Genomic DNA, 27651 nt, shown 5'->3' with positions numbered 1-27651 from the left:
GCGAAAAGAGATGTTGCAAATCCAATTACACTGGAATGTACTCATATCGAGGACCAAGAAAAGTTTATAAGAAGCAAGTCCCCCAGGACCCCCCTCATAAGGCTCGAGGGGTCAAACGCAACATTTCAAATGGGAACATGGGGCGGATGATATTTCTTTGGATAGATGCAACACCGCCTATAAGAAGCACGGGTTTCCAAATGGCCGCCAAAAATGCACGATGTTCTTCTCACCGAGCAGATATTTTTGGCGGCCATTTTGATTTTTTGTCAACTCTTCCGAATATTAATTAAGGCCTTCTCAAATACAACCGCAAACATGCAGAAGATTTAAGCGTGTTTTATGCCAACGTGTTTTGGCCAAGTTTGGCAGAAAGAAACCTAACTGATGTTGTGTTACTTGTTGATTCTTGGACAGCGAACAAAGACACCAACTTGCTCTACGAGCATATACCATCCGGAGTGAATTTCAAAGTTGAGCTGATCCCTCCTGGTTGTACGGGTCTGATACAACCACTTGATGTTTATTTTTTTAGACCATACAAGAATTTTGTGCGCTACGTTACAGAGCTTGTGTTATCAGATACTCACTTTAACATTTGGTCCCGCGAGAATTTTCTGAAACTTCAAGCCTTAACCCATTACCAGTTTACGGATGTTTATTCAAGCCTTTGATTATGTATGCTTTCTACAGGTATGGATATGTGATAGAGAGACCACCAAAGATTCCGACACCTCTAGAGTACTGTTTCGAGACATTCACAAGCGATCATTGTACCATGTGTGACGGATTGGCAGTATTCCGCTGTGCTCATTGCAAATGTATCTTTTGTTTGGACCATTGTCTCATCGAACAATTGCACGTACAATGTTGACGAGCATGCACAAATGATGCGAAGGCTAATGCCTGTTGCTGGAATTTTCTTTTTGTACAGCGAGTGGCCTAACTGTATTAGAATTATCTGCATTTTCATGTCCAGTGTTGCCAACTTTGGAACTCGTTTTTCTTTTCGATTCTAGGTACGTCGGTTTCCTGCATAGTTAGTGCTTTCTTGTGTTGTTCATTCTAATATGTACAGCTCGAGATCAAATGTGGCGCATTATGTCAACTCCGTCTTTTCCGTATTTTTCGTACGTCTGTTTTTTTCTATTTTCTTTTGTTAGATTGTACCACTGATTATACACGTCATATCTTATGTTCTACATGACAGGTTGACACTGAATATTACACTCACTTCTTACAGTGCTTTTTTCAAAACATGTACTTTTCATTGCAGTTGGCAACACTGTTAACCCCACTTCATTTGTCTCTTTCTATACATCACTTGTCAGCGTTGTATTTTGCCGTGCCCAACTTTTTTTGCGGACTTTGCACTTTTCCCCCCTTGTTCAACCTTGCTGTTTCCCGAACTTCCACTCCTTATATTTCTTGAATCTATTGCTATGGGCAGCTAATTTTTTGGGAATGCTCATCTCTTTTACAGCTCTTTCAATTCGTATAGGTCACATCTTTCACTGCAACTATCATTTTCGGAAGGTTCCCTTGTGAGAATCCCACCCACCCAACTCAACACACGCGAACGTGCTGCTACCTGTCGGGGTGCGGCAAATATATATTTAATGACTTTTGGTACACACCTTGTACCTATGCTTGTTTACTTTCATATCAACCGTATTTTTAAGGAGTTTGCCTTCCAAAACGCCTTTATACATATACTTCTCATGTTACATAACACTAGACTCCGCGTGTAAATGCTGGAAATCTTTGTACTCGCAATCAATAATTATTTATAGAAGCTTTGTGCATTTTGGTTTTTGGTACAGCTAAGATACCATCTGAGACGTGTACGTTGGCTGCAAACCAAATAAGACCCCCGTATGGGAGGTGCGGTGGTTCAACGTACGCGACTTTGGGGTGGGAAACACAGATTCGATTCTCAGCGAGAACTCGTGTGGTTGGGATCCCACGTTAAGTTGTCGGTCCACGTCTCATATAGCTTGGGTGCTGAAAAGGACGCTAAATCGAAAATCAAATCGTGGTAGCTCAATGGTATAGAACTTACCTCTGATGCGAGAGATCCCTAGATCGATTTAGGCCTCATGAATTTGCGATGAACAATGTCGTGTCTGTGGGTTTCGTCAATAAAACATACAAAATCTGAAGGAGGGAAAGTAATAAAAGACACTTATAGTAAATATATATATTTACTTATAGTAAATATATATATCAATACCCACTATAGGTTAAAACTTAATCGGTCAACTGGAATGGTATCATCTATTACACATATTGACGAAAAATACACGATCTGCAACTAGTTACTCTTGGAACATTCACGACCAGCAATACTCAAGATATTTAAGTGCCCAGACCGCCCATGTTTAAATGTCTATGCCAATCGCTCCCAACTTAAACCTCCTTCAGACTCTAATTGGTTTTACTCGTGTACAATAAATTAAAAAAAAAAAAAAAACGATCTAAAGTTTTGTACACACCTTCAGACCATGATCTAGTATAATTAAACTTTTGTTGGGTATGGTAGTCTGTACACTTTAACTCAAATCTGACCATGGAGTTTCCTTGTGGCTAAGCGGTTAGCTTACACACTTTTGGCATGGGACACCCGGGTTCAATTTCCAAGGGGGAGCTTATGTGGTTTGGATCCCACGTTAAACTGTAGGTCCACGTCTCATATAGCCACACTGTTGAGAGGGACGCTAAATTTGAAATAATTAAATGTGACCATGGACGGATAAGGGATCAAACGTGTTAAAACATTATACAATACATTATTACGTGGAAATGATAATAATAATACTGAAAATGTAATAATTTATAGAAATTACTATAGTTTTAACAATAATTATTATGATATTTATATACCAACACTGGTTTCAATGATACAAAAAAGTATGTGTGCTAGTGACTATGTCAGCTTTAATTTCCTGGGAAGCAAGCGGAGGGGTATTTAATTATTTGAGAGCAGCAGCTAATTTTTTGTATGGCAAAACTAATTTTATATTACTTGACATAACTCTGCCCTCCTAATAATTAGGTGTCTGGGGGTCCAGGTAAAGCCAGTGGGAGGAGTGCACCTCGTTGCTTTTCAGGCCCGTATCCACGGGGGCCTAGGGGCTAGGGTCTCATTATTTTTTTTATTGGCCCCCTTAAAATTTTTATTGGCATTAGGCTTGCAAATAAACTGTAACATGGTTGGATCGGCCACCCTAACTTCTACCGGGTCTCCCTACACTTTTGGACTGGCTACTGGCCTGTTGCTTCATTAGCGTCGTCACTGGTGAGTACGAAATTCACTGCCGGGAAATTAAATAGCAACAGTGATATAAAGATGGAATTTTTGGTAGTATACTATCTCGACTTACAAAAAAAAAAAAAAAAAATCTACCACCCTCACACCCTTCATTACGTTCCTCATTACATCCATGAACTTTTCTTTCCTATTTAGGGGGGCCGCGGTGGCTCAGTGATAGAGCGTTCACCTCTGGTTCTAGGGGTCCCGGGCTCGATCCCTGTCCTCGCCAAGGGAACCTTGTGGTGAACAAACACCGTGTGAGGGTTTCCTCGGGGTTCTCTCGTTTCCTCCCACTTTCTTCATTCCACAATTTCATTCATTTCTCATCATCACCGTCTCCTTTCGCCTAGCAGGCATAACCGTGAGACGTAAAACTCAATAATTTCATTTCATTTTTCTTTCCTATTTAGAGGAAAAATCTCTGAAATAATAATCCTTGGAAATAATCGAAAATGAGACGAGAAGTGTATTTTCAAATTCGAGACGAGACGAGAAATTTCTCGATTTTTTCAAAAATGAGACGAGAAGTGTATTTTCAAATTCGAGACGAGACGAGAAATTTCTCGTCTTTTTTTTCGAAAATGAGACGAGAAGTGTATTTTCAAATTCGAGACGAGACGAGAAATTTCTCGATTTTTTCGAAAATGAGACGAGAAGTGTATTTTCAAGTTCGAGACGAGACGAGAAATTTCTCGTCTTTTTTTCGAAAATGAGACGAGAAGTGTATTTTCAAATTCGAGACGAGAAATTTTTCAAGTCTTCTGGGCAACACTAGTTCTACCAAGTTTCAGGTCTCAAACACTGTTCATAGTAAAAAAAAAAAAAACTATATAAATTGATAAAATGATTGTACAAACACAATGAAGACCAATTATAAACGTTTAAAGATAAGCAAGTCATTACACAATACACTTTAATAACAAATATAATTTAAATGTCGTTATAACACACTGTTTGTGTACCTCTCGTGACGCGGAAGTATTCTGACAACTTCTAGATAGATCGTATGGGTATAAATTTTCTACAAAAAAAAATTACAAAGAACGAGACGAGAATTTTTTTCGAGAATCGATACAAGACAAGATTTTAACAAAAAAAAAAAAAGGCAAGACGAGGCGGGAAAACTTTGTTTCTCGCCTCAGCCCGCTCATGGGCAACATTATTTTGAAACATTGAATATTTTTACTTTCGGAAGATTACGCAGAACAGGAGAAAATGAAATATTTCAGTTTAACATCTAATGAGTATGCCCTTTAGGCTAAGGGAGACAGATGATTAAGGCAAGTGAATGGCGATGGAAGAATTGGTGGAATGAGAATGCGGGAAGAAACGAGAGTACCCAGAGAAAACCCACGGACACGATGTTGTCCACCACAAACTTTTTTGGGCCGAAGGCAGAACAGGGATAGGCTAGACATTTATTCCTGCTTTGCCTCCCACTAAGATTAAATAAAAATAATGATATATATTTAACGGTAGAGTTGCAGACGAAACAGGAACACTAGGAAGAGTAACGACGCTAAAAAGGAACAACAGAGCCCCCCTTCCCCCCCGTTGGCATCGTCAGCTGCCAGACATGTTGGCTAGATCAAGTAATATAAAAGTACTATTTTCAGAATACAACAAAATTGCTGCCCTCATCATTTATCTACCCCTCCACGTCACTCCCTAACAAAGAAATTAAAGCTGGTGTCGTCTCTGACCACAAATATTACGAAACTCTCAAAAGGAGAAGTTTTCATTACTCTGGAAGAAGAAGAGAGAGAAATGAGTAAACACTTTAAAAATAAGTTGCATTCAGATTATTTTACTAAAGAAAAATATCACTATTCGTAGGAGTCAGAGATTACATAGAGGAAAATGGCTAGAACTTCCTATTTGTTTTTTCATACTCTTTTTCCCTTTCCCTTTTCTTTCTTTTTTTTTTCATGTTGTAGAAAAATACCTGCACTGTATTAATATATTAGACCATTGTTGTATAAGTATCTTGTGAGTAAAAATATGTTACAAGTGAGGTGAAGTAATTCATATTTAAAAAAAAAAAAACTCATCTAAATTTTTGATATATCCTAATGTGTTGCCAAACACAATCATATCATTGGGATTAAAAGTCCATACTGAATGAAAACATACGATAGCTAAATATTGGACAGGATTTTAAATTTGCTCATACAGAGTAATTTACACCTCCGGTTTACAGGTCCAAGATTTGTGACTGCTCTTATCTGCTAATGTTTTTTTAGTGTTGCTTTTATGAGTGATGGTGTGATGTACGGATGTAGACTTTTTTTGTTTCTGACGTCAGAAGACATCATTGATTGGTAACAGCACCATCTGTTGGGTGAGGCAGCAACTAGCAGCCGCGCTTTGAATAACGGGTGAGGCACGCGGCTCCGTGTTAGTTGTAGACGAAGTGTCGCGTAGGGTTGGTTTCGTGCGCGAACGAAAGCTTTTGACAGACGGGCGTGTTTTAATTTAGTATTCTGGAACTCAGGGATTTTTGGTGCTGCCTTATACTAGCACCAATATAGATATATACTCTTTGAAGTTTGTATATTAGTGTGAGAGCGTGTTAATTTACGACAAGGTGCAGGAACTATTGGCCTGCATCGAGTGAGTGATTTTACGAGTTTTTGACAGGATCTACCGGCTGACATTTTTCTTAACGTAACATACGTTTTATTTATTGTGTTTGTGTGAATTTGCAGAAGCAGTGTGTGTTCATTTTGTAAATTAAGTGACTAAGGCTATTAGAATCCTTCCAAGGAACCTTGTACTTGTACCCAAAGGTGTTCAATCCGTCTTATCAACATGAATTATATGGAAATCACGCTACCGAATTATTCTTATGTTTTTAATTTTGAAGAAGAATTCGTTCATCAAGATACCAGGGTATGGATGACTAAAAACTGGAAGAATGGTTTCTATTATGTGGGAATTTATATGATCCTAATTTTCGGTGGACAGCATTATATGCAAAGCCGGCCTCGATTTCAGCTCCGAGGAGTATTAGTATTTTGGAATACTGCTCTAGCTGCATTTAGCCTAATGGGAGCGTGTAGAACAGTTCCTGAGTTCCTTCACGTGTTAAAGAATTATGGATTCTATCATTCAGTTTGTATTCCAAGGTATGCTTCCGTTTTCTTTTTTTTATAGTAATTATTAAAAGTGGGCCAAAGGTGTGTTAATGTGGGACTCGTGTCGATGTGGCCAGTTATATACAGTTCTCTTCAGGTCATTCAATCATGACTGACATTGTTTCTTCTTTACGTGTATTTTAGGTTATTTCATTCAGGTGAGGAAATTGTAACTTCTCATCATTTGTAGTATTGGTGGCATTTTTCTTTAAGTTATGGAATTTATAATGAAGTGCAAGGGGTGAAATTTAAAAATTGTGTGTGAATTCGTTCCCTAAACATTAAGCATTTTTTTTTTTTTTTTTTTTTTAATTGAGAAGGTCTATAATTAGGATTTCAGAAGGTAGTCCAGGAGAGGAAATGCTTCCCGAAGAAACAAAATTTATTCGAAGGCATATCTCCCAATTCTGCTCACCTCGGGTTGCCAGTATTTTTGCAATACTGCCCCATCTCTATTGTATCCGCCTTAGCCTCGTGTACTCACACCCCACGTATTGCAATTTCAGAACATAATGTTTTTTCCACATTCTTATTCTTGTAATTCTCATGATAATCAAATTTCAACAATGATTCGTCTCCATAGCCAAGGGGCGTTAACTATAATTTAGTTTTATAGTCTAATATAAAATTTGAAGATCTGGGAGTCATTTGTTCGTGATTTTCTTTTTTGAATATTTGCTCCAGTGACAACATTCACCTCTAACCAACTTGTGTTATATTGAAATACATAGTTCTTCTCAGTGGTGTCATTCCTATCATTTTACAGCCGGTTCTTTGGTTAATTATATGATTGTTATTATTTACTTAAATGATAACAACAATAGTGACAATGATTCGTACATATAACACCTTTAAATTGATATTTTGTATACTGATTTAAAAATGTACTACTTGAGAATTATTATTTGTTAGTACTGAATCTCGAGTTCAAGGAAAGCTTTTAACAACCGGTAACAAAATCTGAGAAATTTTAACAGCCTGCTGAGGGGAACCGGTGCTACCCGGCTGAATAGCACCACTGGTTCTTTTGTTATTTATAGCCTATGTTTTTCGTACAAGTAGACAACTTGTGGTATAGAAATTTTGGTGTTTTGTTGACACTGTTAAATTTTTTTCGAACTATTTCTTTCATGGGAAGACCAGGCACGTACACAGAGATTTATTTCGGGACTGGGTCCAAAGCTTTTAGGGAAATCTAAATTCAGTATGCGGATGCATTGTGTGAAAATTGGTATAATCACCCCTAAAATTAGGCCGAATTAACAGAAAAGTTGGGATTACGGAGAGGCCGGACCGCAGAAATCACCCTTTGCATTCGTTCTTGAATAACTGTAAGACATGTGCTAGGCGTAGCTAATCCCAGTGTTCTCAAATGCTTATAGTCTGTCAAAAAAAAAAAGAAAAGAAAGAAAGAAAAAAAAGGGAAAGGCGGTGAAATTCTGGTTATTGCAATATTTCTCTGGCGACAGGATTTAAAATTTTAATGTGGATCGTTAGGATGAGGACAATGCATAACTTGTAAATATAAGTGAATTTTTGGATATCAGTTGCGTCTTAATAAGTAATTACTTCGTAATGATGTAAAGAAACCGTAAAGAATTTGCACCACCTTTGGCGTAAATTTGGATTGTTAATGTTCGATCTTACATTGTTTTCTTACTTGCTTGTTTTAAAGTTGATTATCGACTCCTACATGCGTTTTAAATTAATATTTCTTTAAAACGCATTTTCAGTTATTTTTTTAAAATTAATGTTCATTTAGGATTTTTTTTAAATGTCTACTGTCACACTAGATAGTACGTGAACTCTAAATGAGCTATTGCAATAGGTTATTCTTCCTGATTTAAAGGATTCTTGTCAGGAATTAATACAGGACATCATTTTCTTTAGACCTGCTTTGAAAGACTGTGAAAGGTATTGAATAAGGTGTAGTATTGCCAAGTATTTAATTTTGGACCAGGTTATTCCCTGTAAGAGTCCCAGTTTGAATTAACACGTCCTGTAAAATGCATGCAACAAGTTCTGTGACTTCCAGGGAACTTCATAAGCTGGTTAGGCAACCAAACTGACACTTGTGATGTGATGGGTTGCATAAGACATACTACTTCGCAAGCACAGAAATACTAGTTTGAAAAACTAATCAAGGTACCCAGCCCAGGTGTGAAAATTTCACTCTTCCCCAGAGCTTTTATTTCTAAGTTGGTGCCCCCTTAAATTCCTCAGTTAATACTGACTGCCATTAGTCTTATATATTACTTATTCACTTATAATTTACTTACCGGTATTTATTAAAATAAGTTCTGACTGCTCACCGCCCAGGTGAAACCCCTTAACATAGAAACTAGAGATTGAGTGCATGGGGCTTGTGACGTAAGGGAGGATATTTGAAGGTTGAACGGGGAAGGAGGGGAATGGAGGCGGGAATTATTGCAATAAAATGTCTGTATCTCTGAAGGGTAGATATATATTTGGTGTGTAGATTTCCCATTTGAAATTATTCGACTGTTCCACAGTTTTTTCCCCCCAGATATTTCGTAGGATGGAAGAAGAGATGATGTTACAATTGTTACTACAGGATTATCATATCTCGGAATCCTTTCGAGGCATGACATTTGGTATTGATACTTTTCATTTAAAATAATTAGACGTGTTTCAGCATTTTCGGATATTTCCCAAACAAGGAAGAAAAACATGCGAGAAGAAACAAGGGTGGGGATTGTAACTGTTAAAACAGGATGGTCATATTTCGAAATCCCTTAAGATTAGACATATATTAGGGATATAGGATTTGATATATAGACTCCTTTTTCAAAATAAGTGTGCATGTGCCAGGGCGTTTCCGGAAATTCGACCGGCTTGAAGGGAGGTAGGCTGCAATTTCTAATTTGTTTTCTCAGTATATAAAAATGGCTTTGAGATTCTCTTTTCATCATGGGAAAACGGCTTAACTATTTGAAATGATAATTTTGACATATTATTTACTTATGAGGCATAAGTAATTAAGTAGTATTGGCATTTTCATAACTGGAGGGAATCCATGCCTCCTAGAACAGTACTACACCCTTATAATGCTATTGGTCTGCAGGCTATAACTAGGGGTCGTTTCTTACGGTGACGATGCCAGCTTTAATCTCTTGGGGGAAGAACTGTAGTTTTGTATGCCGAAGACAATGGCTTCATATAACTTGACGTACATTACAATATATGTCGGGGGAGTTGGCATATATAGACACCATTACGACCCACGCCTTCTTACCCCTCTGGCGTCATCATTGCATGTAATTTTCAGAAGTTAGGGTATATAGCTGCTCTTTAGCAAAATATCTTAACACTAATAGGTATTGGTTACTTACTTACGTTATTCTTCTCGCGTATTCCATATGTACTAATTTATTCCATATGTATGTATTAATTTATTAAGATGACTTGCTTAGGTAGTACCCCATTTAAGCTACCCTTTCCCGTCAAGATAACATTTGGTCGAGTGGCCCATATAGCTGCCTTTAGCGTAATGAACTAGGTTGGTAGCCAGTAACATTACTTGCGAGACAGCTCTCTTTCCAGTAATATATCACATTTCAGGGGACTGAATATTGTTGTTGTACTTTTGATTCTTTTTTAACGCAACCTCTCATAAGACATGCTTACTACCATGGAAAGGGGGGGGGGGGGTAGGTAAGTTCCAAGGAAGCACTAATAATCAATATATAACACCACATGCCCCTATGTTTTCGGTGTATTCGGTTAGGAGAGACAACATTCATAATAGTTTGTTCTAGTTCAGGAAATGAACATTCAGACTTTGTCCAAGGACAAAATCAACATAATACGCGCAGGCTTCTTTCGTCGTTGAGGGGCCTTAGCTTTACTTTTCAGAAATATGTTCCCCATGATGGAACTCTCAATGATAGAATGAAAAAAAATCTGCACGGATTATTCTCTAGTTATTCATTCAAGTTATCTTTGGGCTAAGTTTGAATGTTTATCTATTTTATTGAATGATTTTAAACATTCTCTGTCCCTACAAAAAAAAGGCCGGATTACGGGTGGCTTAGGAAGACTGTAGCTCCAGGCCTCAAGGTGGACAGGGGCATCTACTCTGATCAAAATATCAACTGGCTATAAAAAAGTCATAGAGATAGTCATCATAAAATAAAATATGACCAAAGATATGAAACGTATTTCCTACTGTACTTTCACAGAAATGTACACTATTAGGCGAAGTCAGCAGAGGCACATATTTTTTCTAGCGTCGGACCCCGAGTTGGGTTAATCCGGCCCTGTCTACAAAATGTATGGGGAAGATAGAAGACACGTGCTGCTATCTGTTAGTAATAGTCGGCCCTTTATTCTTACCTCAAAGCAAAGGGCACCCGGGTTTTCAAGTTTTTTCTCTGTAATTTCTATCAGTTAGCATTGTGTACAGAATGTTAACGTAAGAGACGTGCGTATTGTACGTATCCCTTAGTTGATAACTTGATTCTGTGGCTTGACTCTAGAAGTGCCAATGTCATAGAATTATTCCATTACTTTACATCCTGGAATGTTATACAACCTTGCTTTAGGTATTTGTAATATTGATTGCAGGAGTACAAGGGGTACAGTGAGAATCCTTATAATAAACGTAAAAATTTCTGTGCAACAGGACACTAATTCCTAACAGTAAAGTTGTCCTGATAGATGTCGCTTTATGCGCTATCACTTGCCTACCTGGCACTAATAGTTGCGGGATTGTATATAACTAAGTCCTTGAATAATTGCATAATTAGTATATGAAGTTTGGGATGAGCTGATGGGAAATTCAAAAAAATAAATGAATACCTATGTAAACGATTATAATCTGTAGTGTATATTGGGCAACAACTAATAATAATAATAGAAAGTACGAACCTCGTTCGGTGATGTGGCTTTGTAAGTCGCTTCTCTTGAAGGGAAAATAGTGTATTGGGAAGTGGCGTATACTATGAGGTTTGGTCTTGATCTACCAACTGCACGGAATTCAGGCCCTGGTCGTAGTGTGGGCCCTTGTTAGTATTAGGTTCTGTACTTCTTAACTTGCGTGTTGCATAAGGGCGTAAAGCATACACACACCCCACACAGGGAAAAGGAAAAAAACAGAAATTGTGCGGTGAATTTAGCTTGTGTGCCCTTTTTTCTGTAGTAAAATACAATGTAAATTAAATAACCCACATGTCGTCACTAGGGTAAATGCCCAATGCCATAAATTTCAAAACATTATTTTCACAGACTTCTGGTTTCTCTCTCAAAATTTGTACTAGAAATGCAGAATAATCGACTGGTGAACTGTGGGGACGTTAATCTGTGTCAATCATAGTTCAAGTGCAAATACCAGCTTAGCAATCGAAATGTTGAATTCCGGGTTCAACACACTTCTTATATTTATTTTGTACGATTTAGTCATATATTTATTTCTTGTGAATGGTTTGTAAGTAACTTCTATTTCTTCCAGACCAAATTGAGAAGTATGATTCTGAATCAAGAAGGTTGTTTTCCTATGCCATATCGATTATTCCTTTTGTTTTATTTGCCGTATTTCTTAATGTGCGGTTATGTATTCACAAGAACACAGTTTTTCGAAGCTTTGCATGTGTGGACTTTGACGAACTTTGGGCTTTTTTCGTGTTAAGTAATTATTAGTCCGTTGCTTTTTTTTATGCTATATGCATTGTTTTCAATTAATTGTAATGGCCAGAAATCCGTATTTCTTGGTGTCTGAATGTGATTCTATTTATAGTACTTGAGATTTTTTAGTACTAGTAGTAGATTATTTATTATTTGTGAACTACAAGATTACTTAGACCATTTTATTTATTTATTTATGTAGGTGCAACGAACAGCATCACTTTTTAGGTTTACGAAATAAGTTCATTTTTGCTTTCTATAAAACTATGCATAAGAATTGTTTTCATTTAACTTTGATGAAGTCTGAGATCTGTCATTCGGTATATCCCGTTTCTGGACCCCTCACCCTCAATTGTAGTTTTTTTTTTTCTATATTTTTTCAATGTATGAAGAAGACCAAAACTTTTTATTTCATAACTTGTATTGATTACTAGTCCAAATTAGGTTTAGGCATGTTTGATTGTTTTATAACTTATTTCCACAAAACGTCACTTTAATCGTGGATAGACATGACTAATAATTGCTAATTTTTTTTTTCCTTTTTGAGTATTCTTTGCTAGAAGTTAAAATTTAAAGAAAGAAACTGTAAATTGCACGCGACTTGGAAGGTTATTTCCATATTTTTCTTTTCTCTTTTCGTGCGCGTTATCGTGCTTAATTTTCATTGCTATCAAACCTGTTGGGCGTGTTTATGTACACGCTTCAGGGACCAACTATGAAAGAATGGCCACAGAACACTTCTGCTGTTTGTTACTTTTGTTTATTGTTCTTGTGAATAGTATCATAATGGTTTATCATATTTTGTTGCATTTCTTAAGGGGGGGAAAAAAAGTTACATTTTTGAAACTATTCGCACTAAACTTTGTTTCGTTATAACATCATTTGATATATGGGTCACAGATTCATTGTTTTAACAACTTCGGGCTGATTTGAATAACAATTTTCTTTGATGTAGAGATCTTTTCCTTTTTTTGTAAGCTATTTGTAAGCTATCAGAAGACAAAAGAGGGAAGAATAGAGTTCATTCACTTCAAAGTTAAAAAAAAAAAAAAAAAAAAAAAGATCGTTGTATGCATGTGTCGGTACTAATCTGAAGATAGAACGAGTATTTCTACAATATTTATGAAGGATTTCAAAATAGTGAGGGAACACACAGTTAGGATTCTACAGTAGTATTAGTTTGAGAACCTATTTGTTCTTGGAGATCATGTGAGGGAAATGCTGCTTCTAACATCTGTGCGTCTTAGCCATGAGCACCCGGGTCCCCTTTGGCTCACGAAAATATATAGTATATACTCTTAATACAAATAATAATAATAAAGATATACCAAACGTAATATAGCATCCAGGGAGATGCTCCGTAGAAAATTTTCTTCGGGCGCCCATGGTCGTAGCATATGATTAAACTCTAGTATACTAACTTCATAATCAAGCCATTCATGAAATGAGGAGGAAATTTGTAATTAGTTTCACGTCCCTTAGTTATGTCATGTACGCTAAGGGAGATGACTAACTTATGAATGTGAAAAGTCATGAGTAATTAGTGAAGTGATATGTGAATGTGTGAGGAAACGGAAGAACTTCGGGGAAACTCGCGGACAGTCTGTGTAGGACGAGATCTATAGTTGAAAGAGGCATCTCAGCCATTCTAGTGCGTTCGATGCTCTCCAACCGGGTTTCTGAACCCGAGCACGCGCGGTATAGCTGCCAGGATAGGGTGTAGGACTGAGAAACAATTAGTGTAAAAGTGACGTTTTCTATCTTCTGAGACAGTGATGATTTCAGAGGATGGCCCCTGAGATTTCGCCCCCGTAGTATGTCGCTGATCGTGATCAACGTGAGAAACCAGTATTATTGCAATATTGCTTTCATCCCCTGTCCCATGTTTCGAAATATGGGGTCGGTGATGAAAGCATAAGGTGGCTCACTGGTAGAGCGTTTACCTCTGTTGCGTGGGGCCCCAGATTTGGTCCCTGGCCAAGTAATTTTGTGGTGAACAACATCGTGTCCGTGGGTTTTCTCTGGGTTCTCCAGTTTTCTCCTGCATTCTCATTCCATCAATTCTTCCATAATCATTCACTTGCCTTAATTATCTGGCTCCCTTAGCTTAAAGGACATAGTCGTGGGGTATTAAAAGATTCCATGTTTTTCAAGTCCTTCCGAAAATTCTGACTGTTCGGATCCGTTTCAGTAAGGGATTTTAATGTCTAGTTAAGTTTTATATATATATAGGCATTTTTACAGCTCGCAGATAAAACTAATGTCTCTTATTCCCTTTTTTCTTTAACTTTTGCTATCACATTTCACTTTACTGTTTGTAAACAATTAGTAGAGAGAGTGGGAGAGGAATATTCTAATAGAGGTTTTATGTGCATCTGCTTATGTAAGATTAATCGTAGGTTAAGGAGTACTTTTGAAGGTTAAGCAGAAGTAGCGATCTCATAATTCTGATTCGTTGTGCTCGGATGTTTTCTTTTCTCATGTCTTGAGCGTGCATTGTAGAGGTTATTTTTGGTTTGTACTTAACGTTTTCAACTGATGCTAAGACTTACATGAGAAGTCAATCCAAACAATATGAACTCCCACTGGGGAAAAAAATCGTGATGACATGAATCGTTCTTATCTGTCATTCTGGTTATTTCCTTCCCTGTAATTAATTTAATTACCTTTTATGAGCATTACACTGCTGTCAATGATCTTGCCTCTTGATACTGGGAGATGTCAGACTGCCTTTTGTTCGGGGAATGTTAATGTCATGTACAATTGAATTTCTGGTAATGGTCATAATTGCACACTTTTTTAAAATGTACGTAGTGTTTCATATGTTATTTCTGCAGTTTCTCTGTCCTTTCGAAGCAGTAGCGTCATTTCAGATTTTGGCACAGGGGAGGGCAAGGTTGTCCATTGGCACTGGCGCAAATGCCGGGGATGAGGGTTACATGTCCCTCCCGATCTTGGAACTGGGGGACTATCCTACTCCAATAATCCTATTTGAAATGTATTTTTTTTGTTGGGGGGGGGGAATGTGATGATTTGTCAGAATGCTACAAAGGAAAGTGAGATGAAATTGATGTCCCTTGCTGTATAATATACAACAGGTTCACCGCAGAAATCATTCATCTACCGTAGTAAGAGTCTCATCTCCCCCCTCCTCAGAATAAGCCTCAAATTTGCCCGCGTCCCAATGTTGACAACTCTGCTCCCCTGATCCTCCACAGCATTGTTTTTAACATCTTAAATATTTTGAACACTGCTTATATATAGAGATAGATAGAAACGGTCTTGCCCATCTCCCCCCCCCCCCATGTTGTAAACAGATTTGCGCTGATGTCCACTGGCACAAGAATTTCACGTTTTGTTTTAAACTACTATATCACTATAGAATTTATTAAAAAGCATGTTTTTTTAAACTCAGGGGGAGAGGCAATTGCCCTCCTACCTTCCCGAAATGACGTCCCTGACTCCAAACATCTCAATGTTTAGTTTTTGCGTTTTTTTTTTTTTTTTCAATCATGGGGAAAGAGGAACTGACCACTCCAGAGAGCAATGTTTATCGACATAACGCTCCTATTAGTTTTATTAGCTGAATGCAGCACTTGGGGTCCTCCAGGCTCTTTACAGTGAGTACCTGGGGCAACACAGGGAAGTTAGCGTGGTGCCGACATAAACTTCTAGTTTCATAGCCTTTCCATTGATACGCAACCCTTGGGCCTTGATGGACTTTCTCGCAAGGGAAGCAGCTTGTATTGAAAGCATTAAATTCTTGGAACCGAGCCGACGGAATTACGTAAACGATCGCGCTTTTGATATTATATGCTAAAGAACTTTCTCTATAAAGGAATGATAGGTGTTCCGTGACGGCTGTTGGAAGGGGTAGGGGAAGGTATTACAGCCTGGAATTGATTTGATTTTAAGTTTAGCATCCCATAGCTATGAAACGTGGACCTACAATTTAACGTGAGATCCGAATCGCATGAACTCCCACTGAGAATCGATCCCGGGTCTCCCACGCCAAAGGTGAGTGCGCTAACTGCTTGGCCAGAGGAAGCTCAAGTGTACCTGGAAGTAACACTGCTTATTACGTATCCCCCTCTGAGTGCAGCTGCACCCTTTCATGTTCTTGTACTTAGATAATGTGCTAACGAAATGCCGTTGGGCTAATTTACAAATGTATTCTGATACTAAGAACGTTATGTTTTGAAATCAATTTCCAGTTGTAGTGGCAATACTCTGATACGGTTTGTCCGCAATGTCATACAATGTTAATAAAATCTAGTACAGTGAGCAGCATTTCACATTGAATACTTTATTTTGTGCTACTCTCCTATATACTAGTCTTCAATGAAAACAGAAGCTTGTTCTTGCTGTTTGTGTCTCCGTTGTTTTGTTCGTTACGAATTAATGATTCCTCTGAGTCTCCTTGGTGTTAATAATATAGGAGATCCATGGAGCGTTCCGTTTGCTTTGTGTTAGCCTTGCGCATTCGTGCATAATGGACTTTGTCGTGTTGTTGAGTGGTATGTTAATGAACTTCAAATAGAGAACTAGTTGTAAATGTTGACCTTCCCAGCGAGATGTTGGGTACGCGAGTTATTTATGTAAATCTTCTGAAGTCTGCGAGTTTTCTTTTTCTTTCTTTCTTTCTTCTTCTTTTTTTTTTTGTTGATATCTTATGTTTAATACAGAAATTTTCTTCCCAATTCTGATACATTATATTAGTTTCCCAACCGGTGAGCCGCGAGGAAATCGAAACAAAATTATTAATTCTATAACAATCAAATTGCAAGACAAAGATCTGTAAATCTAAAATTTAAAGTTTCATACTGTTTCTTTTCTGGAAAAAAAAATCTACATTTCTTATTTTCGAAAAAAAATATTTATCATTGTTATGACCATTATTGCTTCTTTATTTTTGCAGATTATTTCGTAACTTGAAATTTTAAAATATTATTCAATACTTCCGGCAAAGTAAACATGCATACGAATTACCTACATTTGTGTTTTAAAAGTAAAAGAAATTTGTTTGTTCGTTCGTTATTTAGTAATCCTCCTTTATAATGAAAGGTTGGATATAGTTTTCAAAAAAGAAAGTATATTTTTAACAACTTAAGCCCTATATCTGATTGCAATTGTTTTCTATTTTTAAATTAAAATGAAAAGTAAGCATAATGATTTACCAGAAAAAAAAACAGTGATCGAGCTTTCTTCTCTGTGAAAAGGATGTCAGTAATCACAAAAAACACTACAGTATTTTATATTTTCAAATAATAATAATAATAATAATAATAATATAATAATAATGTGCGCGGCGAGAATTCAAGTGACCTTGAAGTGTGCCGCAAGTTGAAAAAGGTTTGGAAACGCTGCATTTATAGTCTGATGGAATTTGTGGAACTGGTGATATGTACTTAGTATATGCTTCGTGTTGTGAAAAAAATGTTTTTCAAGCACCTGAGAGTGGAGTGCTGAAGGGAGCATCTTAATGATGTGCTTACTTGTTGGTCTAACGGGTTTCGTCAACGAAGCATATCTGTGCGGCCGTTGCATTTGTTTTGTAGCGTAATGTCAGCTGTAAGGAGGACAGTCTAAGAAGTGATGTGTGTTAGAATGAAGCCTACTTTCTCTGTTACATAGGTCTTCTCACCACAAATTCACTTGTGTTAAATAATAAACTTCTACAGCTACATATAGGGTACGCCTGTCGCATGTAGACAACGCCTAATTGCATGCCCATAACATAGATGTTGAAGGTACTTTATTACTTTGTGTTTCTGTTAGAAGTGATTGATTGTTAAACCACATGAATCACTACAGATATGCCATTTAATTAACAGTTTCATATATCTGTTGGACTGGACTCCTTGACGATGTACAGTGAGTGTAAAAAGTATTCATACAGGCAATATTTTTGTAAAAAAAAATGTGATTTTGTCCCGCTTTCATGAGATGTAGATCCAACTCACTAGGTAATTAGAAAAAGGTGTTCCGGAAAGAAAAACTTGGGGGAAGTATAAACAACAAATGCTATTTTGACCTTGGTTTACAGGGACAAAAATATAGAAGTCTGAAAATTCATGTGCAAAAAGTATTCATACAGTACCGGTACCACAACTCTCACAGGAATACCTCACTCTCCGTGTACAGAAACGAATGACAGGCCTGTAAAGACACTCAGGTTTGTTCTACATTCCCGTGGAATGCATTCAAGTTCACAACATTATCGCGGAGTTTGGAAGCGTGGCAGTATGGGGCATAAAGGTCGTGAAATTACAGAAGAGGAACGAATAATTATAATTCGTCTGCATAACCAGTGTAAGTCACTTTCTGAAATCACAAGCATTATTGGTAGGTCTAGAGGGACTATTCAAAGTATTATTGATAGAGTGGGATAGAGAGAAACGTTGAAAAATGAACATAGGACAGGTTGTCCAGTGAAATTAAATACGTGTTGTCAGTCATTGATAGTTCGAAAAGTAAAAAAGCATCCGCGTCTGAGTGTGCCAGAGCTTGCAAGTGAGCTTTATAATGAACTTAAAGCGCATGTCTCACATTCTACGATTCGCAATTACTTGAGAAAGCGTGGCTTCTATGGTCAGGTAGCCCGAAGAAAATATTTTGTGAGTGAAGTCAATAGGAAGAAAAGGTTAACATTTGCCAAAGAACACCGAAATACACCACAATAATTCTGGAACCGTGTGATATTAACGGATGAAAGCAAATTCAACATTTTTGCTTCCGATGCACGAACCATGGTGTGGAGGCGAAAGAATACAGAGTTTCGGAAACAAAACCTGAAACTTACAGTGAAACATGGTGGTGGTTCTATCATGGTTTGGGGGTGTATGAGTTCATCTGGTGTAGGGTCCTTGCACTTTATAGATGGTACGATGAACCATTATCAGTACATTGATATTTTAAAATCGAATCTCCATTCACCTGCTGAACAAATGGGCATTAGACAAAACTTCATATTCATTCAGGACAACGATCCAAAGCATTCCGCTTTAAACACACGCCTTTGGATCTTGTACAATACGCCAAAGTACATGCCAACACCTCCCCAATTCCCTGACATTAATCCAATTGAGCATCTATGGGACTACTTTGACAAACAAATTAGAAAACGACCGATTTCGAATAAATAAGAATTACAAAATGCTCTGCAAGAGGAATGGCAGAAAATTCCCTCATTAACGACCAAGAATTTGGTAACGCCAATGCCAAAGCGTATTAAACCTATTATAGAAGCAAAAGGATATCCTACGAAGTACTAAAGTGGCCCAATCTAACGAAAACAAAGACGCTAAGTGAAATGTATGAATACTTTTTGTTGATTGATATTTCTTTCTTTTCACTACCTTTTTGAATTTCCTGCACGAATAGTAGCTTCTCTTTATTGCTATAGTCCTAATTTGTTTCATATCAGTGTATTTTTGTGTCATGATTCCTATACTTGAAGAAATAAAATTCAAATTTTCAGTTCAAGTGGTGTTTGTTCACTGTGATAAGTTACATGTTACCATTTTCCGAGGTGTATGAATACTTTTTACATTCACTGTATGTCCGGGTAGTCATCACTGTCACCGGTCCTAGGGAAGGAAACTGTGACTCCAAGATTGCTTGGGCCTCCCAGGATCTGAATATCTTTGTTTAGATATGACAGCGATATCTGAATGGGCTCCCTGAAATTACACAGAAACCGGCACCTCTGACTGACCATTTGTCATTTGTGAACGCTTTCTATGCGCATGTTCGCGCTGTTCCTCGGTAGGAGGGATGATAAATTTTGGTTAAAAACTCCCAGTAATGTTTAAATTTCACTTTAGGGCAATTGATTCCTTGTTGTGCAGCTTCGGCGTTGAAAAGAGGCGTAAATTTGCAGTCGATAGGGACACACACACACACATACACATACACATACACATACATACATACATACATATATACATACATACACCCTCCATTCCAAAAGAAACCGAACTTTTGAAAACAAATAGTATCACTAGTGCCATCTGTTGTAATATTTTACCGGTAGATGGCGTAGTCCCTCATTGACAACTGGTATAAATGTCATGACATTTGGATGCACGGCAACAAAGTTATTGCGTTTCAACTGTCAGTGTGTTGTGTACATCGGTCGGAAAATGAGTTTCAAACAACGAGCTGCAATTGAGTTTTGTGTTAAACTGGGTAAAACTTTCAGTGAAACGCACCAAATGCTACAAAATGCATATGGTGATGAGTGTCTATCCCGTACGCAAGTTTACGAGTGGTTCAGGCGATTCAAATCGGGTAGAGAGACGCAGGATGATGACGAAAGATCAGGCCGTCCCAGAACCGGATTATCGGAAGAAAACATCGAAAAAGTGCGTGAATTTATCAAACATAACAAACAATCGTCGGTGAAAGTTATTGAAATGGAATTAGGCATTCCTCAAACAACCGCATACCGCATTTTGACCGAAGTTTTGGGCCTTAAGAAGGTTAATTCGCGGTTTGTACCACACAAACTCACCGAAGACCAAAAAGTTGATCGAATTGCGCATTGCAAAGACATCGTTAAAAGTCCTCGGCAGGATCGAAACTTCTTGAAATCGATTGTAACTGGTGACGAGACGTGGTGTTTTGAATATGAGCCCGAAACAAAGCGGCAAAGTGCTGAATGGAGAGCGCCGGATGAAGGAACACCCAAAAAAAAGTCGCTTGGTGAAGTCAAAAGTTAAGGTGATGCTGATTTGTTTTTACGATTCAAAAGGAATTATCCACAAAGAATTTGTTCAGCCCGGCCAGACAGTCACTGGAGAGTTTTACTTGGGCGTCATGAAGCGTTTGCTGGCAAGAATTCGTCGTATTCGGCCCGAATATCGCGAAATCGGCAGTTGGACTCTTTTGGACGATAATGCACCATCACATCGTTCGCGACTTGTAACTGAATTTTTGGTTAAAAATCACATTATTCGGTTGCATCATCCGCCCTATTCACCAGATCTCGCTCCGTGCGATTTCTATCTGTTCCCGAAACTGCATTTGGCGATGAAAGGAAAGTAGCACGCATCGATTGATGCCATTGAGAAGGCGACGACCGCCGTCCTAAAGACCATTCCAATAAAGGACATGGAGAAGTCGTTTGACAGCTTGTTGGAGCGTGCAAATATGTGTATCGATGCAGAAGGGGAATACATTGATTAATAAAAATGATTTGTTCCAAAATGTACATTGCTTTTTTGTTTTCTTAAAACGTTCGGTTTCTTTTGGAATGGAGGGTGTACATATTATATATATTTATTCTAGTATTCAAATCATGATGCCCTTCGTAAGTACCGTGCAGCACTCTAGTCCAGAAATTAGATATAAAGGCAGTGAGAACTTATGTGCCACACTTCACCTGCCCTCCCCTCCCCCCAACCCGTCGATCGCCCATTATGTTTCATGAATTGTCACTAGGGAATTTAGACTCAATGTTAACAAATACTTTGCTTTAAAGAGACACCTTTTGCAATTTCGGCGAGGAACAATAAATGCTCAGGAAGTTTACTGCTCACAAATTTCTACTTTCCTCCCTTTCCCCAAAAGAGAATAGTTAAAAAGTTGACAATCGCTCCAGGCTTCCGTTTCTTTAAATCCTCCGTTATTGTTTAGTAAACGGTTTTCTTCATCTTCACAAGCTTTGATGTCTCCCTTAGAACTCCAGTCAATCATTTCAGTTGCTCTGACAAACTTGCTTTTACATGGGCGCTTGTCATCGTGCACAGACTCCTTTCCAGCACTGAGACTCTTATGCCGTTCAAGAGCACAGCAACGAGAAATATAATTATCCCTACAAAGTTTTTCTTTCTTTCTTTAATATCTCAAATGTTTCCGTTGAACTTGAGACGTTGACGAAGTATCACAACAGGTTTATACTGCGTCACGCGCCATATTGGCGACCGGCTGAGCTGGGATTTTCTGCAAGTTCCCAACGTTATACACAAGATTCTCCTCCATGAGAACTTTTGACAAAATTAACTTTACAGCAGATAAATAATAAAATAAAGTTTCGTTTCCTAATTGCCGCACTCTTATATGCGTGGCCGAATGTGTGGAATAGTTTCGATATACTCTAGATTTCATCCATTTATTTATATATGAAATAAATGCGACTGATATTTTTGTTGTAATAGGCGTGTTTTCATTAATTTATATATGATTCAGAATAAGTGAGCAAATATTCAAGGTCAATGCAGATAGAAATGAGACGATATGGCGCGTATGCGAATGTGATTTTTTCCCTTTCATTTTTTGAATGAAATAGTCTGCAACTGGAATCCCTAGAAGAGAGAGAGAGAGAGAGAAAAGACGCACATGTCCCAAATCCATGTCTGTGTGGTCTCGTCTCGTTTGAATCTACCCCAAATAGTGTAAAGATTTATTGCAAGCAATGCAGCGTGCGAACCTATTGAGACATGACGTGAGGTAGTGATCTTAATACAAGTAAAGCCAATGTTTTTAAATGACGTTGTGGAAGCACGATGCATTTCTCAGGTTGCGCAATTGAAAAAGCAGAAAAAGGGGATGCTTATATTGTCGAGGAGTTGGACATTTTTGGAAGGAACCCAGATTTTGCAGAATACGAATGCCAGATTTTTTTTTCTTTCTTTCTTTCTTCGTATAGGCAGGTTCAACACATTTTAGCTTGTACGACTCTCGTTTAGCTACAGAAGTTCTCGCCGTTGTTAGAAGAGAGACAGGTTCAATTTTTCAGAACCAGTACATTCATGCTTTCGCTTATCTTTTCAAGTACAGAGTACAGAAAAAAAAAATAATTGGGAAGAAGTAGCTTTGGTGGGGAGTGTATCTGCGAATATCGGTGTACGTTTTTTTTTTTTCAATGTTCACCATGGGGTGGTAGGGAGGACATCGTGCCTTTTGTTGTTGAGGAGTTTACATAAAAGAATGACGGATCACTGGTAGCAATGCAATGTGAATTTTGCATCCGCTTGGCGCTTTGCGTCAGCATCCGTGGTCGCAGGAATTTATTTCAGGAGGGGTCCAAGTTCAATACGAGAATAAATTATATTAAAATTTGTAAAACCACCCCCCAAAATTATACTAAATTTACTGAACACAACAACACACTGAGCAAGGTTATGAAACAATAATTTATAGCAATGATCCAATGCGATCTTGTCCAATAATTAGTTTTTGGATTAGGGCCTGCAAAATTTTTTTATCGGCCCCTAAATAGGTTTTTTTTTTTTTTTTTTTCGGAATAAGGACATTATACTGAGTTAAGTAGCAGTTTGGCTACACTGTATAGTTCTCCGGATGTAAGGCGTACAAGAAAATTTTTGATTGAATATATTGGATCTTTCGATCCAAAAACACAATCACGTAACAGTTTCAACACACTGTGTCTTCATCAGACTTCCATTCTTTGTCTTGGAATGAATATATTTATAATCACATAGCTTTGCGCAGTATGTTGTGTTTAGTGAGAGAATATGGAAACAGGGGCTGATAGAATACTTACTAAGTTTACACAGAAGTCGCGATTTTAGGGTAGCCGGGCTCGCAAGATCCCCCTTGTCCTGCGTACGTCGCTATGTGTCAGTAACGGAGAACATTACTTAATAGTTTTGTTCAAAACGTGTTACAAGTGCATTATGTGTACTTTCTGGAAAATAATCCGTATTTTCAGTTGATTTGAATTAACTTCCCAAATAGGGACGTTCTTTCTACCGTATTCTCCTTATTTACTTGTAACCGTAGTTCAGGCTCTTCCCTAACCTCATCCTAGTTCTGTTTCAATTGTAGTTAATAACTTAAAGACAACGATGAATATTTAAAAAAAAAATGTGTAAAGTTAGCCAAGAAGTATCTACAAAACTCTGAACCAGAGTTTCTTAATCTGGGGGTCCCGACCCCTGGGGGGTCGCGAAGATAAACGGAAGAGAGAAATATAATTAGCATCTAATACCGGAAAATATTTTTAAATATTATTTTGAATTTTGTTCTGATAGGCATATTTTTATTATATATATATATATATATATATATATTGTTAAGAATAAAAAATACGTCTACTAAGCATTTTCAACAGATACAGAGCTGTTTAAAACTCAATTTAAATAAAAGAGGTACGAAATGAAACTAATCAGAACTGCGTATTGAAATATAATTAAAATTGAAAGCTAATGAAATACCTGAGCATGTTGTGATTTCACTAGTGCTGCAATGTTCGGTTCAATCTTCGTGACGCACATTATCAAGTCATTTAAAGTTTTTAATAACTGTCCAAGCTTTTTTTTTAAAAACCAAAATTAGAAATAACTATATTTTTTATCGTATGACCCAAAAATAAGGGAGTTATGAAGTTTTAAAATTTTCAAACGGCCTTCATTTTGAAACAGTATGGCGGATCGGATTTGATATTTATAATAAAAATGAACTGACCAAATTTCGTTTTAATTCGTTTGCTTTTAGGGAAATTACTATATTCACTATATACAGGAAATGGATTTTGCTATTATATATATATATATATATATATATATATATATATATATATAGAAATACATGGATATTGTGAAATCACCGCAATAGGTATATTAAAGATTCCACAGAAGCTTATTACAAACTAGAAATTATAAGGAAGTCGCTGGCAAGATGATGTGACAAAATGGGTTCGTGATAGAAATTAGGTTGAGGATCACGGCTCTAAACTATTAAGTTCCCAACATTTTGGAAATTTGAGTGCGCAGTTTATAATTGTTGGGTACCTACATTTATACGCTATACAAGGGAAACATAATTCATGTAATAGCATTTTACAGATACTACTTTTGGCACTTTTGTTAAGAAAATATATGTTCACTATCTGTGAGTTATTCACTAAAATGCAAAAAAATGGGGCTGAACTTAGCAAATAGCCTACTCGTTCTGCTACTTTGAGTTAACTTTTAAAAGAGGGGTAGCTATGAATGTTTCAGGTTGTTCAAATCATATTTTAAATAGTATGTAAGTTTAGTCTAATGCAGTACTTTCTTTGCTCTTTGATGAAAGAACGGTTGAGGATGGTTTTATTAAGAATGATTGATGTCCATCTGGAGCATGAGGAGGAGGAGAGGGTAGACATAAGTTTTTGAAGTTCATCATCCTTTTTCAGTACAGTCCATATGAGACGAGGACATACAGTTGCAAACAAGCCTGCTTTTTGTTTTAATCGGAAATTTTCCCGTTTTTATAGAAAAAAATCGTTATTGAAGAACCATTTTTGTTTCTTTGCAGTGGATTCTACAATTAAGAAATTGCGTTCTTAATATTTAGTACTTGAGTCATAATGTTTAGTTTGCGGCTAATTGTCTTCATTAGTTTTCAAACTGGTATTGCATTTATTGCCAGCAAGTTATGCTATTCACCATGTCACAGGTGTCGTTTTGGTTGCCTAACCATCTTATGAGGTGCCTGAAAATTATTCATCTTAGAGTTTAACTGGTTGCCTAAATTCGAGCTGCCAGCCAAGGAAAAAATACCATAAACAAGTGAGATACAAAAATTTTTTGTTACTGTATGCAATATTGTTCAAGTTATCCTTTCGAGAAACGCTCCAAAATTGCCACATTTTACATATGCTTTAAAGTGGAGGTTTGTGTTCCTAAACCATTTTTAGATTCGTCGTGAAGCGAATGCAGTTGTACTGCATTCCTTGATTTTTTCTGTGGATTATTTTGAGTTTGCTTCCATTGTACGAGGCAAAATTGTCCCATTTCAAACATACCTAAGTATTTACTTGCTCAGTCAGCAGGACTTTTTTTTTTTTTTTTTAATGTGAATTTCCCTTTTAGTTTAGACCACGAAGAACGTGTAAAAGATAAATGTAGCAGATAAGACGGAGGAATTTCTATCAGTTAATTTGGAAACCACTTGTTCTAGTACATTCGTTTTCCTCTGCAGGGGACATTCCATTTCAGAAATGTTTATTTGCTTCATCTTAGAAGTTATCAAGTGTGACCAATCTCATGTAGAAACGGATGTTGGTAAATTTGACAGTTTTTTTTTTCCTGTATTATTGAGTATTCCTTTAGTACTCGAATCTTTATAAAAAAAAAAAAAAAAAAAAAAAAACGTTGACCTGTCAGTCACTGCCCCTTTCCTCTAACACTCCTGCCTTTTGCCGTGTTCTGCTATACGTTAACCACTAATCATTTGAGAGGATTTGTCTTTCCTTGGTTGGTTCTTGGTTTGAAGGTTAACGTGCTTTCAGCACCATGGCTATATAAGACATAGATCCACAGCTTAATGTAGGATCCGAACCATATGAGCTCTCACCGGGAATTGAACGCTGTTTTGGTGTGTATGGTAAGCATATAGCTACGAGGGAGCTGTCTTAATTCAGAGACTAGGGTGTACAGTCCGCAGCAAAAACCTGCAACATGAGCATGTAAGTTTGTGAAACTACGCCTAACAGCATAGGGAATCAACATAATATCTAAGTGGCACGAATCACGCCAGAGAAACCTCGGCGTCCTCCCCTGCACAATTATTTTGGAGGAAAGGACTTCGTCCTTCCACAATAAACTTCCATGCTCATGTTGCAGGTTTTTTGCTGCGGACTGTACGATTACCTATGACTGTTTTGTGATAAATTTACATGTAGTGGTGCTTTACGAGTTACGCTGTAGTTAACATTGCATTAGGACGAACTCTGAATGCTTGATAGTACAAATTGTTCGTAAATTTTTACATTTTCTGAAACTTTAGTTCGCAGGAACATACCCTCTCCAGAGATAGTGAGGATTAAAAGTTCAAATGCAAGAGCCTATCACTTAGTTCCTTTTAGAGCTTAAGTGAAATTGGTTCATCTATTGAATTTTTATACGAAAGAAATTTTCATGGAAATAAGAAAATACTCATACATTTTTGTTATAATATTAGTGTTACTTCTGAAACTGATTAGAGTGAACGAACAATAAACAATATCATTAATGAGTTTTCTCATGGAAGCTTGCTTTGGTCGGAAATAACAATAAACAAACAATTTTGAGAAGAGGTTCTTACTTTCCTGTACTATCTTTATTGCCAATGAATTGCATCCAAGATAATACTGATACAGACATTCGATCGGAAATCGGGGCCGCGGTGGCTCAGTGGTAGAGCGTTCACCTCTGGTGCATGGGGTCCTGGGTTCAAACCCTGCTCCCGCCAAGTGAACTTTGTGGTGGACAAACACCGTGTGCGTGGGTTTTCTCGGGGTTCTCCCGTTTCCTCCCACTTTCTTCATTCCACCATTTCAGTCATTTCTCATAATCACCGTCTCCTTTAGCCTAACCGGCATAACCGTGGGACGTAAAACTCACAGATTTCATTTCGATCGGAAATCACATGGTCGCTTTTTACACTAATTGAGAATATACGTACAGGCTTATTTTCTTAATGTATTAGCCCTATTGACATGTGTGGAAACAGATTATTGCCGAATATGTTTCACTGTTAAATTTCGGACGCAAATCAATTCGTCCCTCTCGAGACAAAGGGGTGTATCTAATTTTTTTCTTCAATTTTTCCAGGAGAAAAGTTTAA

At 37.4% G+C, this 27651-nt stretch overlaps 1 protein-coding gene across 1 annotated transcript in view; it reads left to right on the top strand.

The window, feature by feature from the left end:
* The first annotated feature begins 5683 nt into the window (after nt 1-5683).
* Baldspot (elongation of very long chain fatty acids protein baldspot) overlaps nt 5684-27651 on the top strand; it is a 35441-nt gene continuing 13473 nt past the window's right edge. The window contains exon 1 of the mRNA XM_081760250.1: nt 5684-6441. Within this exon, the coding sequence (XP_081616376.1) occupies nt 6125-6441 (317 nt within the window). The 5' untranslated portion in view covers nt 5684-6124. The remainder of the gene's footprint in view (nt 6442-27651) is intronic.

The sequence above is a fragment of the Thermobia domestica genome, chromosome 5 (assembly GCF_964235325.1).
Source record: "Thermobia domestica chromosome 5, izTheDome1.hap1.1, whole genome shotgun sequence".
Classification (NCBI taxonomy): Eukaryota; Metazoa; Arthropoda; class Insecta; order Zygentoma; family Lepismatidae; genus Thermobia; species Thermobia domestica.
This window is presented reverse-complemented; position numbering and strand designations above follow the sequence as displayed.